The 14,173-nt window shown below is 45.6% G+C and overlaps 1 protein-coding gene and 1 long non-coding RNA gene across 2 annotated transcripts; both read left to right on the top strand.

Annotated features, from left to right (window-relative positions):
• The first annotated feature begins 1,778 nt into the window (after positions 1-1,778).
• LOC135824341 (sodium/potassium/calcium exchanger 1-like) lies at positions 1,779-3,326 on the top strand. The gene has a single exon (XM_065337074.1). The coding sequence runs from the start codon at positions 1,779-1,781 to the stop codon at positions 3,324-3,326; it is 1,548 nt and encodes a 515-aa protein (XP_065193146.1).
• Positions 3,327-10,349: 7,023 nt separating this feature from the next.
• LOC135824646 (uncharacterized) lies at positions 10,350-12,241 on the top strand. The gene is made up of 2 exons (XR_010554901.1): positions 10,350-10,908; positions 11,718-12,241. It is a non-coding gene; the product is annotated as an uncharacterized LOC135824646 (long non-coding RNA).
• The last annotated feature ends 1,932 nt before the right edge of the window (positions 12,242-14,173 follow it).

Raw genomic sequence — 14,173 nt, 5'->3', positions numbered from 1 at the left:
ACGGCTCCCCGTAAAGACCAAATCCCTCTTCGCATTAATTGGGCGATGGTATGCCGAACTTGCACCGCAAATACACAATATTGCAGCCATGAGCAAAGCGATGGACAAGCGACACCGCACTTAGCTGGGCGTAATAATGGTGGGGTGCACTCCGGGGCACAAACACCTGTCCTGGAAAACATTAGAGGGGTTGAAGGGGGCTAGAGGGGCTAGCCTAACAGAAAAGTTAGACTGTCCGAATTGTACAGACCGACTCATTCCGTCACAGTCACGAGGTCTACACAGCCTGGCACGAAGGCAAATGCAACGTGACATGGGAAAGCGCCTACTACGGCTATTCTTCACTTAGAGCATATAGTACACTTCACTCTGTCCGTCCTTGTCATGAAATATGCGCGCCGCCAGGTACCACAACTAACTTCACAATCATCCATCTGTCAATTTGGCGATGTATTGGGCGCAACGCATCATCTCATAAATATTTTGATTATGTCAAGACATTCCACACCTTATGGACTAGGCCTATTATAGGAAAATCAGTTTTAAGAGCGTGTAGAAGACTGCTAGTATAACAAATCCAACATGATGTTTGCACACTTGCACCGATAACAACGCAGCAGATGATATACTCACATGTGCATAGTATTTGCTGGCTGAACTGAAGTCATTTTTTTGGGGTTTGGGTTTGAAATCCATATTTTTTACAATCAAGCATTTGTCTGATTTCTTCTCCAGTGTATGTTGTATTGCATTTTAATACATAGTGTGTTAATTTCTGCCATTAATAGAGGCTTTAAACAAAGAGCGTATAATAACATGTACAAGCACTTGACGACTCCAACACAGCATCATTAGGAAATTTTAATAGATGTGACCTTTGCTAAATCTTTGCAATCCAGAGAGTGTTGTTTGGTTTGGCGGTTATGCTCAATGATAAGTTGCCGCAGTCGGCGCCATTTTCAGGTGAGCTAGGCATTCACCATTTCACATTGTCCCTTCTACGTGACATCACCCTGCCCTATATACATGTACACACTATAGTATATACCCACTCTCGAGACTGTACAAGTACTTCAAAAGAAGTAGGAAATCCTAACTTGTCGGTTAGGCTAACCCGTCAACCCCCGCTATTCCCTCAAACCCCTCTTGTCCCTCTAACCCCCATCCCTTCTAATCACCCGCACGGAGTGACGTCACTACGTTAGCCTGTGGATGAATGAACGGTACAGCCAAATTTGCCAGTTGATACTAGAACGCAGACACCATTTTATTTTTTTATAATGTATGAATATAATGCCGGAGATGCAGGCTTGGTGTAGATGCCAGTTGATGTCTGTTTGGTTAGATCAACGTGGTTAGGTGGGGAATAAGAGCCCATGCTCGATCACGTTATTTAGTGTATAGCCTATGGGTGTCTTTCGAATCTGTCCAAAAATTCAGACTTCAGCATAGTGCGCAGTTGTGGTACGCAGTGGTACCAACATTCGATAGGTGTTAAAGGGCGGAGAAAGTTGAAAATTCTGACACTGAATCAAGTCATGACTATCTGGTCAATATGTCTAAGACATATTCTGTGTAGCCTTGCATTTTTTAAAAGGCATCTATATCAATATTGTCCATGACGATGAAAGACGTGGCAAACAAAAAATGCGGATTTTTGCATGAAACCAGCCAATGTGCTATAAAAGTGAAATGCTTCCGTTAAGAAGTTCAGTGCAGCCTTTACAAGCTATATCTAGCGATCAAGAATATCGAGCCTACGAGAAAGAAACTAGACGATGATGAAGGAATTGCTGGTGCTTGCCCTTGTGGCAAGTGTAGCCACAGCAATGAAAATGCCCGCTGTTCTTCAGAGTGAAGAGCACCCACTGCAAGGCTTTAGCTGCGGTGCTGATTCCACCCTGGGTGAATGCCTGGGTGATCTGAATATGGCGCTGACTAATCTACGACTGTTTGTCATCGACCATCACCGCCGGAGCGATACAAACGTTTCAAATATTCTCAAAGGTCTGCCGCGTCCACTCAAATGCATCCTCAAGCAGCATGCCCATAAGCATGAGAGAGCGGTGAATGGCAAGGGTGATAGAAGGCACAATGAAGAGGAATCCAGTGGTGATACTGCTGAATCCCAAGGAGCACAGACACCCAACAGTGGGCCACAACGCAATGGCAGACCCGGCGGACGGCGTGGGGAGCGCCCAACAGGTGAGACAGAGGACCGTCAGGGAGATCGTCGTGGAGGTGGTAGTGATTCTACAGCAGAGGGTGAGAATTCCACGCGAGAATCAGGCGAAGGTCATCGCCGTGGAGGGCCTCGCATTGGACGCCCTACAGATGAGCCGGGAGAGATTAGCCGTGGTGAACCTCGTCAAGCGGGACCTACCCAGGAAACAGGTGGCGAGACGAACGCCGATGAAGGTGCAGGCAACGAGAATCAAGGCCCGGGTAGTCGTCGCGGTGCACCCCGTGGCCGAGAGCACCTTACAGGAGATTTCGACATGGCAATAGATGGCCCACGCCGTCGCCCCAGTACTACAGAGGATCCTGCCGAGGAGAGCAGCGTGGAGGAGGGATCTGTCACTGAGGAGCAGAGACGCCGTGGTAGTCCTCAGCGAGCACGACCTACCGAGGAGTCCGTTGATGAGATTACCAGCGAGGAAGGTGCAGACAACGAGAATCAGGCCCGTGGTGGTCGTCGAGGTGTTCCCCGCCGCGGCGAGCGCCCTACAAAAGAGTCAGACATGGCTGGAGATGGTCCACGCTGTCGCCAGAGACCAACACAGGATACTTCTGAGGAAAGCAGCATCGAAGGGGGCTCCGTCACGGAAGAGCAGAGACGTGGTGGACGAAACAGGCCAGGTCATCGTGAGCAACACACTGCCGAGACTCGGGGAGAAGGCCTTCGGGAGCGTCCTACAAGAGAATCCGACAAGGCTAGAAACGGTGCTCGCCGTCGCCCAAGGCCTATAGAGGATCCCGCCGAGGACAGCAGCGTGGAGGAGGGCTCCGTCACTGAAGTGCAGAGACGTGGTGGACGAAGCAGACCAGGCCGCCGTGAACGACCCAGCGGCGAGACTGAGCTGGATGGCGGACGTCGCGGACGTCGTGGTGGTCGCCGTGGTCCTCGCCGTGAACGTCCAACGGGCGAGGCTGGGTCTAGTGAAGAAGGTGGAAGACGTCGTGGACCACAATTTGGTTTCACAAGAACCGGAACAACTTCTGCAGAGGAGCCCACTAATGCTGACATCGCAGAGGGCGCCGACAGTAACCCAGAGGACAACGGACCACAACCTGCATTTCTGAAATGGCTTTTTGGTGGAAAGTAACGCTCGATCTACCATTCCATTATAATTATGCACGCACTCACACACTAATGACCTTTCTCACATTATACGCATTATACGCATGTACGCACCCACTGATGCACAAATTACGGCATGCTTCTTCTCCCGCTTTTCCCTCTTGCCCCGCACTCTCCCCGCCCTTTTCCCGCATTCCCGTATTATTCGTTAGCCTAGGTTGCCACAGTGGCGCTGTCGTCCATCCATTGCCGTAGCTACCCAGGCCCATCGTAGCCTCGTTCTTTCAATTTGCTAATCCTCTATCTCATCGTCTTGAATCTTTCGTGTAAGCTAACAAATAAGAACCTCCTCGAGTCGACTTCTCTTGTGCCTGTGCATGCTGAGTTCAGACATTGACGCCCGACTCTTCTCTCGTACCCACCACCACCTTGTTTCCTTAGTACTGAAAAACCGGAAAGTCTAACAACCAAAAAGTTTATTATTTTTGTAATTTTGGCATGATTGCGTGCAGAAAGTTTAACCTTAATCAGGCCAATGTTCCCAAAAGGGAACATTTCTTTCCGCATGCGATTTGGTCAAGGGAAATTCATTTTTCCTCCGCATTTTCTGTTTATATGCATATCTAGAAGGCTGATGATCATGAATCTTGGAATATTTGTCAGGCTTTTGAATTTTTCAAGTATCGGTATATAACGCGAAATGTCGTGAATTTTCGGTATTCGACCGTACTTCAGAAATTGAGAATTCTGGTGTGAAAAACAGTCTTTCTCAGAGTAATCCACACGTAAGAAGTGCACTCTGCTAGTATGGCCAGCCAACTGGCCTGAAGATTCACCGGAAATTTGATCATGGCACATAGAAACCCGCCGTCTTTCTTCTATGTTCCCAAAAGGGAACGTTGGCCAGATCAGAGGCCCAGATATACCTCATTTTCACCTGATTTCAGGAACCAGTATATCTAGCGCATATCCTTGTTTGTAACATTCGTAAACGTGGATATATAACTGATGGAGCCTTTTTGATGTTTTGATGGTGATTGGACCATCTCCATGGTAACCAAATTTGGTCATATATTTGTGATTCACTAGCATGCTGAATACAGCAATGCTGTGCGAGGCTGACATTTGCCAAAGTAAAGATTGGTAAACAGTCTCCAAAGGAATATACTTCTGAAGTATGTTTTCTTTTGTGTAACAAGATTCACTTGAACACTATTCAGCAAAGTATGGATGCTTTATGGCGTTCTCCTGGACTTTCGATGATCTTTTCCTCCGCGCGGTTGCATTTTTGTCAGAAAATATCGCTTTAGCTGTAATGTGGTAAGGCAGAGGGAAAGGTTTACAGTAGCAGAGTCCTTTCTGGAAAGGGACTCAAAAGTGATTCCAATGAAAGCTAAGGACATTGTTGAGAACTCCAACACACTTCAAGACTTATTCCTAGCGCCACCGATTACTGGCAATCTGAACGTAAGCGCTATAGGAGTAAGGCATCCTGCAGCTCAGGAACTCGAAACAAAGTGGTGAGCACACTTGCTCCTTCTCTGAGCACTGCAAATTCACAACTGCATGGTGCTAATGATTCCGTGATTCTGATGCAGTGAATTTGCTGTGCCCAGGGAAAGAGCATGTGTGCTCACCACTTCTCGTTGATCTGAACGTGGACGATGAAATAGAGTAGTAATCAGATGATTCAACGGATGATAAAGGTTTCATCGAACTTGCAAGAGATATGGACCTAGACGACTACCAGTTGACGAATGGAGAGGATAATGATGTTGGTGCCTTTCCTGTTGATAGTGAGTACGACCGCAAAAAAAACGCCAACCCGCTGGAGCAACGCGTTAGGTGAAATAGACTGGTGTTTACGATAGGGGTCCTGAAATTGAACTGGACAAATCCCTTCACGAACACCATGAGATCACTACAGCATCACCCACTTGCCAATCGCGAGATATACACACCCTGTACATCTCTAAACATTATTTGACGAGTAAATACTGCGCGATACCCGCGATACGGACAAGGCCAACATTAGCTCGGAGACCGACAATCTTGAGATATTCCTTGTAATTCTTTTTGTCTGGCTCCACATTCTTACAACTGATCTGAGAGTGCCAATTTTTTAAGCAGCGGTGAGCCCCAAGCCAATGTCCTACATCAAGGCTCATCCCGAGATCGCCGTCCTATTTTACTATAGCCGACCCCGCCCAGAAGCACCAGTGTCTTGCTGTTGATGTGCAATACCAGCGCGTTTGACAACAACAATGTGGACAACACAATGTTGTTGTAAATGGTGCAGACAAACCATGATATGTTACTGTTCTAAGTGTGGAGTTCGACTGCATTTCGATCGAGGATCGAATGCCACGGTGTATACGAGACGCGAACGGTAGCAGCCGAAAACACTAAGAAACATTGCTGGACACTCTTTGACGACTATTACATATTATTTTCTTCTCCATTACTGCTTGTTCATGTTTGCATTGCTCCACAAACACTTAGAAGACAACATAATCCATTATATCATATTGCATCTTCCCTTCATAAAAACCATGGTCATTTTGGTACGCGATCCGGCCAACGTTCCCTTTTGGGAACATATAAATATTTCCATAACGCATGGACATATTCAGTTCAAACTTATAAACATGCTTAATTGGTCCAATACAAGCCGAAACAAAAGAAAAAAACTGCAAGAATACGCTGAATTCTTGTGACGGCCAAATTAAGGTTAACGATGGCTACCTGGTCACCCATCTGTATGCGCATCTTTAAACAGACATCCACCGATAACGTTTTTTTTCTAATAACGACAAATATTTGGTCGTTAAAACGTTAAACTTTGTGACTTGTTAGATTTTTCCTGTTTTACAGTATACTGCGTTTACGTGTGTTTCGTTTTCGCCTCGTTTCGACTTTCTTATTTTTGCATCTTGCCTGTAATGCTACTCTTCGTATTGTTCCGAACTTTTGTTGTTGCTCCCTTGCGTAAATATTTCATTTTTTGTACCGTTCCAGACTTTCTATTCAGAACAAAAAACAACTGTCGATCGGCGTAGCGTACCTGCTGGTAGTTTCCTTGTGTTTTCGTGTGCTCGTAGCGAATGTTCTAAAATATTCTTTGTAGCGTATGATTCGGCTTGCGAGGCATTATGTCACAACTGATAGTTGTGACAAGAAAATCGATTCTGGAAAACATTTGACTTCGTAGATAGTCTTCTTACATTATATGAGCAACATGGTCATTTCAGGAAAGATTGATGTGAAAATGGATACCTAGATGCATGCGATGATCTACATATTCTATGGGGGTTGTAGAGGTTTGGAATACTAGGGGTGGGAGAGAGTGCTAGAGAGTAGTAGACATGGGGTGGGGGGATCATTATGTTGTTCTTCCTGACGTTATGATTAAGCTTCCACAATGTCATACAAGAGGTGATATCCGTGAGCAACATGGTCATTTCAGGAAAGATTGATGTGAAAATGGATACCTAGATGCATGCGATGATCTACATATTTAATGGGGGTTGTAGAGGTTTGGAATACTAGGGGTAGGAGAGAGTGCTAGAGAGTAGTAGACATGGGGTGGGGGGATCATTATGTTGTTCTTCCTGACGTTATGATTAAGTTAAGCTTCCACAATGTCATACAAGAGGTGATATCCGTGATACCCGCTTGAGGATCCAATAAAAGACGGGGAACAGGGGGACTAATGCGCAGCGTACACGTGTCATCTGCAAGCATAGACACGCCAGGGTTGAGGTCAGGGAGGTTCTTGACGAGGGCCAGGAACAATAACGGTCGAAGAGTGGACCCTTGCGGTACACCAGAGCAAACAGGGAAAGAATCAGAGAGGACTAGACGAAGCTTTACTGATTGAGTCCGATATTTGAGATGGGAGGAATGTCGCGACTGCAGACGGCGGAGACCCCATAAGCATGCAGCTTGGCGCTTAGCAATCTCTGATGCCAAACTGAATCAAACGATTTCCGAAGTCGAAGAGACTAAGGCCAATGTTATGCCGGCGGTCTCCAAGGGTACAAAATCATATCCCCAAATCATTTCGCCAGGAACTTAACAAATTCATTCATCTTGGGCACCCTGTAAGAAAACCTTATGGTCTGTTTGGAATGCCTTAGTAAAATAATAAAATACACTACAGCAACACAGTCACTGGGCAAGGTTGGTCTAGGGAGGTAGAGTCATCATGGTCGAATCCAGGTTGCATAATAATTATCACGGAACAGAGGTGACAGATTATAGTGCATCTGATCATAGACGATTCTGTCAAGTATATTGGAGAAGGTGTTCAGTGGAGAGATAGGACAATAGTTACCAGGATAGTTTCTGCTTCATATTTTCTTGTATATGGGCACGAGCGATGTATGTTTCCAGTCAGAACGAAAAACGACCCTGGAAAGGGAATATGAAGTTGAAGACACCACTGCAGCTGTACTTATGAACTAATGGTGGTGGTGGTGAGAAGGAGAGCTCTGTGCCAGAACTTCGCAGCTTAGAGAGCGTGTGTGGGCAGGCGTATGGTTACCGCCATATTGCCAGGTGTGTCTTTATCACCATGTTTATCAACTGGAAAGGGAATGTTGAAGAACAGAGAGAGAGAGAGGATAGGCGATCGAATGTTGACAATGTTTGAGAGGCCAGTTCGAGGCCGGGAGAAGGAGATGAGACAGATCTACGACCGACCATGCAGGATCATTCTGTGTGCCAATTCCTACATCAAAGTGCTCGTTAAGAACTTAAGAACAACAGCACCTATCTCAGCAGAAGTATGTGTGAGGGTGTCAGCGGAGGTGGTTAGTGCTAATGGTGCAGGATGATACCCCACTCCTGCCATTCCATATATCTCATCACTGCCTGGCTGCTTTGTGCCGTCAAATGGTGTGTTTTTTTTGTGTAAAAAACAATGAAGGGAAAACACAACATCCTGGAAGCTGACGAATGAGTAAACCGACGGACAGGCTGAGTTACTGAATTTGCTCTAGAGTGACTGGATGTATCCTTTGTGAGCTAGCTACTCAATGGGGATTTATGCCAGGATTGACCAGGGCCCGCAAAAAAATTTTAGTAGTGGCACTCAGACACAGTTAAAGCAGCATGAATTAACCCAAGGAGCTGCTGACACTGAAGAGAAAGGCCAGGAACAGGACGAGGAGGAAACGGATGAGAACACAGCGGATGAAGCAGAGACAGACACGGACAATGACACAGATGAGGATGAAGCAGAGGAAGAAGATGGAGGCAGTTGAACGAGAGGGAGAATGAAGAGGCTAATAATTGCATTCATAAGAAGAAGTCAGCTCTATACGTGCATTTGGTGTCCCGTCCAGACTGTCTTTAATTAAAATGTGTATAATGACCTACATTTCTGTGTACGTTTTCGTGCCCGTTATGTAAACAAGTGGAAAGTCCTTGAAGCTGTTTGTATTCGTGTGCATACGCCTGATTTGTGCAAGCAAAAGAACATGTCGGTGCATTAGAGTTATACTGTAGAAGTTACACTTCTGATTCTGTTCTTCTACACTTTGTCATGTAAGATTATCACCTCACTTGCTAGCCTTCCTACATTGTTTTTTCGCATTCTTTAGCAGCCTTGATTAGTTTGTACCCTTGCTTGATTATCTGACTTCAGTTATTTTCATTGTTTGCTTTCAATTACGTACATTCCACTGACGGTCAGGACAGAAAGACGCAACATCAAGCAACTGTGTGTGTTACTTGAGCTGCAATCAGCGAAAACGACCTTTAGAGATTTCGTGATTTTTCGAGAAAAAGGTCGATTTGTGACGTTCAACGATTTGTTGATCGCGCTACGAACAGCTCGACGATTTCTTGAACTCCTTGCTTGAAGTAAATTATTTCGAAGTTGAAGTGGTGTCGAGTGGCGACCCAGTGTTCCTTGATCTTGTTGCGATGGCTGCGGACGCCAGAGCTGTTCGCCGAGCACACACGGCAGTCATTGTCTACAGCTAGCTCGAGCCTGGTGGGGAGTGGATGCTGAAGTAGCCGCTGAAGTTCAGAAGGAGGATGAAACGTTCTTTGGTTCCGACATCGATGTCGACAGCGAGGCGGAATCGCAGCCGTCATCTCCTGCTGCGATGCGGCTCAATGTGGCCGATGACTCGTCAGAGTCGGAAGATGAGAAGTCTTCACCTGAGATAAATTCTGAGTCTGGGGCTAGTGACGGTAGCGATGTCGTGTCTTCAGCTGCGGAGGAAGAAATGGAAGACGAGATTGCTGAACGACTCAACGCAGGATGCAGCTGCGAATATGTCGATCATTTCTCCGCACTCATCAGCTATTCTTTGTCATTATAGCTGCTTACTTCACTATTTCAAAAGTATTCAAGCTGCCCGCCGACCTTCGAATGCTGAATATTCATTGTACACATACACAAATGCTGAATATTCATTGTACACATACATCGTATACATACATTGCAACAATTTGGAGTACATCGTGTATTGTGGTGTATACACCCGTTTAGAATCGGAATATTGAACTTTTTCTTGGCTGAGGTCCTTCAGTAGATGTGGTTCAACAAATTTCTAACCAAAAAGGAATTTTGGAAATGTTGAACCTAAGGGCTGGTTTCGCTGGTTGAGGCCCACTAGTTACACAAATGTCGAACAAGTAACATAGTTGCTTGATGTTTGGGTCCTTCATTCATTCAAAGGCCTGATAAAATAAATATTATAAAATTATTCTTATATAGTCAGCATGCAGGTTTTCTTCAAGACTTCTTCACATCTGGTTACAGTCCGTACGTGTATTGTGTTCCTTCCTGGTTCTTGTTCGCTGTCGAACCCCCTTTAAAGTTCCTGGGAAAATCAAAACACTTCCTCTCCTCCTGCAAATTGTGAAAGCATGCAACCGTATATGGGCAAACATCTTGTGTACCCTTTTGGGATCAATTTAGAAGCGAGGTTGCAGCACCTGTGTAAGCAAGATACATATACGATTATGTTGTTTAAAATACTGTAGATCTACTGCGCAAGTTAACAAATAAGTTGTAGCCCATTTTGTTGATAAAATTCACCACCTGAACGTAGGCTACGGTTGTTACGGATGTGTGGCTTACCAGTCCGGAGCCAAAGGCCTCTCAGCAGATGTTTCTAGTTTGGAGGCTAGAAGAGTTCGTGCTGCATATAGGTGATGTAGTAACACCAGCATACGCACAGCAAACTACGTGCTACAAATGTACTAGTATATATTCAGCCTCCTTTTCGAAATCGGGCAGTTCTTGCTAGAACGCGCGTGAAGAGAAGGCCGCCAGTTTGCGTAAAGATCCTGCTTCATTCTGTACTTTGACACACCCAACACGATGAGTGCGGACAAGAACTTATCTATGATCATCCTTGTACTATCTTCCGCTGCCATCAGTCTGGTGTCTGCTGATGATGGTTTGAACTTCAGTGATCCTACAGTGGCTCCTGTCATCTCCAGCACGGCTTATGCGTCGAACTTTTCATGCTGGAAGGCCAGTTGCAGTGATGTTGCCGTGAAATTCCTGAACACGCCAACGTGTCCGACCAAGGAGGAAATTTGTGTGAACAGTACGACGTGCATCTCAACGCTCGTATACCCAAGTAAGTGAACGCAAATGAGATTCTTATTTTCAATGGACTTCCAAATGACATGCAGCTGCACAATAAAATGATGATACGAACGAATATCAAGGATGCTAGTACTTTGAGGTACCTATTTTGTATCATAGCAATCCTCAAAAACAAGCCCTCCTTAGAACGTCTTCAGCTCGGACTTAAACATTTGTTTTCAAAAATTCTGAATGAAACAGAAATGCAACGAGGTAATTCGCAACTGCAACGGGCGAATTTCAGTCATTCCTCGTTCCCAACCAGCCTTTGTCCTATTGATGCTAAACCTAGTGAACACATAGGTCGTTATTATTCTGAATGAAACCCACCGGTGAAATCTAAAATGCAAGGGCTTGGACAGTATTTCGAATAGGACCAGAAACTATTGTCTAGAGAAGAGATGGGGAATACATTGGAGACCGCATAATTGGACTCTGCAGGATATATATGAAGAGATCGAAGACGTGTTTGGCTGCTTCGTGGATTACTAATATTGTTGACAAGAGCAGATTGCGATCGGAGTTTTAGCAGATTGCGATAGGGGTTTTATCTGCATTTCCCTTTCTGCTAAACAAGTGAGGCCTTGGACGGTCGAAATGGACCGTTTACCGGATATTGTGACTAGATAGTGTTAATTATGGACCAAGCTCCTCGGAGAGGAGGAACAGTTGTATTTCTTATTTCAAGTTGACGTCATTGGAAGGATGTTCTTATTTCTAGCCAAATGTCATCTGACCCCCGATTAGCCCAATTTGTCAACTAAATGTAGTCCGAATGTCGTGTTTCTCGTTTTATTTCAGATACGTTTTCAGCCAGTGCTGAAACGGGCGAGGTCACCATCAGCTTAGGCTGTGCCAGGCCAGATCAGTTAAGCGGTTGCCACAAGGATTTCGGCACACAAAAATGCGATGGCACCACGTGCGTGACGTGCTGCGACAAGTCAAAGTGTAACACGGAGTTCAGTCAGGCTTCAGTCATTTCCTTCTCGGTGTATCTTCTTATGATAACTGCGTTTGTCACGTTGATATAGCAGTTCCTTTGTTTATTATTACCGAGCATACACTGTAATCATCATCATTCTCAATGATATACGGGTTGTCCCGAAAGCTTGCTTTTGTATTCCTTTTATCATAATGAACATTTTGGCATCTCCAGCATGCCGTAATAACATGTCGCATTTGCAAGCAATCTACTTGATCGAAATTATGCACGTCACAAGCTTTTCGGACGTACACGTGTTTTGTCTTCTATTATGGACGTTTGGTTGCATCTGATGTTCATTTTCAAGGGGTAATTCAATCCTAATTTATGTTGTTTAATATTGCTTCACGTTTAAATAACGAGGGTACTGCTTATTAGCTCTTCACATAAGATCCAAGCTGTGGTTCATCGCACGCTTTCGGTATGTGTACTGAGTGAAGCGTTTAAACATCCACTCCTTTGAAAGAATAGCACTATCTTGCCTGGGGGTGGTTCAGAATCCAACTTTTACACGCATTGCGAACGTACTAAAGTCTTTTTGTCTAATGACTCGTATCTGCTGGCAGAAACTGGTAATGCAGAATTATGCAGCAGTGTCCTGTGGCACCTTGCGTGTCAACAATGCACTTTCATAACAAAACATCGCTCAGCTAGTGACTAAACAGTCGACGGGCATTCTCCTTGTGAACATACAATCGAAAATGGCCATAAAGCATTGTGGACCCATTCCTGTTCTAATTTCTCCTCATTCGGGTTAAGCTCGTCGCATCATGAATATCGACTTGCAAGCAAAAGCCACCAGTGCTACACGCCGTTTTACCGTTTTACGGTGATACATTATTTGATGGCAATTGAAGCGGACAGGTAGTTTCATGACGGCGCTGGGATTCCTGTATAAGAGAAAATGTTCCTGCGACAAACTTTGACCCAGACCGTCAGTTGATCCTTGAAACAGAGGCCATCAAGTGGAGCTGAAAACGGCACGTTGCAACTTTGATCTACCGCAATTACGGTATACCGCTCATTGTACACCTACTGCCACGATATCTCCGGATAAGAATGGAAAAGGTGAAGCGGTATCGCAGTGTCTGTCAGCAATCCGTGCCTCTTTGTTCGGTTCCGGATTAGCCAAGATGGGTTCCTGCATATCTGTGACTGTAACAAGCGAGTATCGAGTATTCCCATATGTCACGTGATTGTCGCCTTGGAGTTGACCAATGACAGATCAAACCGCGCGGGCTGGAAAGCGCGGTCCTGCCTGCTCACACAGGTGATGGAACTGGATCCACTGCCCGTCGTCAAGTGACGACGGGCAGGAACGGATTACACTGCCCGTCGGCAAGTGACGACGGGCAGGAACGGATTCCACTGCCCGTCGTCACTTGACGACGGGCAGGAACGGATTCAACTGCCCGTCGGGCAGTAGCCATAGGACTGACTCTACTTCAATGTCTTTCATTGGTTACTAATAAAATACCTAAAGCAGAAGAGCGACTGTTTTCAACCACAACTGTCATCATGGCGCTCCAACATTTGATCTGGAACTGGGAGAAAAGAAGCCCATTTCTTGAACGATATTGGCGATGCGAATGACCTCCTCCGAAAAGTTAAGGAAGAGACCGAAACTTTTATTGCGGAGTCGCTCGCGAAGGAGATCTTGGACGAGCCGGATGAGCCTCAACCAAAGCGCGCAATGCTCAGCAACCTGCAGGATCCGCGCAATTTTCCGAGGTTTCCGATCAAGACGTGGGAAAAATCCGTAGGAACAGAACAGCCAGAATGCCTGATGCCCAGTCGCCAATGTCAATGGCAGCGCAAGAAAAAAAGCACTATGGACTACTACAAAAATTTGTAGAGTCCACCAGAAAACAATCACAAAACACAATGCAGGTGTGTCTGTCATGTATCTCTTTATTTGGCTTGGGTGCACACGGGAAACACGATCCAGTCACTCATACTCGGCCAGTACCGCTGTTCATCCAGCCCTTGCCGCTATCGCGGCGCGGGCTGGATTCCGCGGTACTGCCCTCGTACTCGTGCAGGAACCTGTACTTCTTCGGTGAAAGTCCTCCTAATAGTGTTGCCTAACTTTGAAGCCGACTAGAGTGTGTGACCTAAGATTAGGATCAACTAGGACCACCTATACCACGCATCGCCGTTTCAACCGGATCTCAAATCCTCAATAGGCCTAGTTTAATGCACGATTTAGTAAATGCACGATCGTGCAGGCCAAACGAACCCAACCTCAAACAGGTTAGAGCTTAGTGGACTGAAA

This window comes from Sycon ciliatum, chromosome 9 (assembly GCF_964019385.1).
Source record: "Sycon ciliatum chromosome 9, ocSycCili1.1, whole genome shotgun sequence".
Lineage (NCBI taxonomy): Eukaryota > Metazoa > Porifera > Calcarea > Leucosolenida > Sycettidae > Sycon > Sycon ciliatum.
The sequence above is the reverse complement of the archived record's forward strand: the minus strand, read 5'-3'. Positions and strand labels throughout refer to the sequence as shown.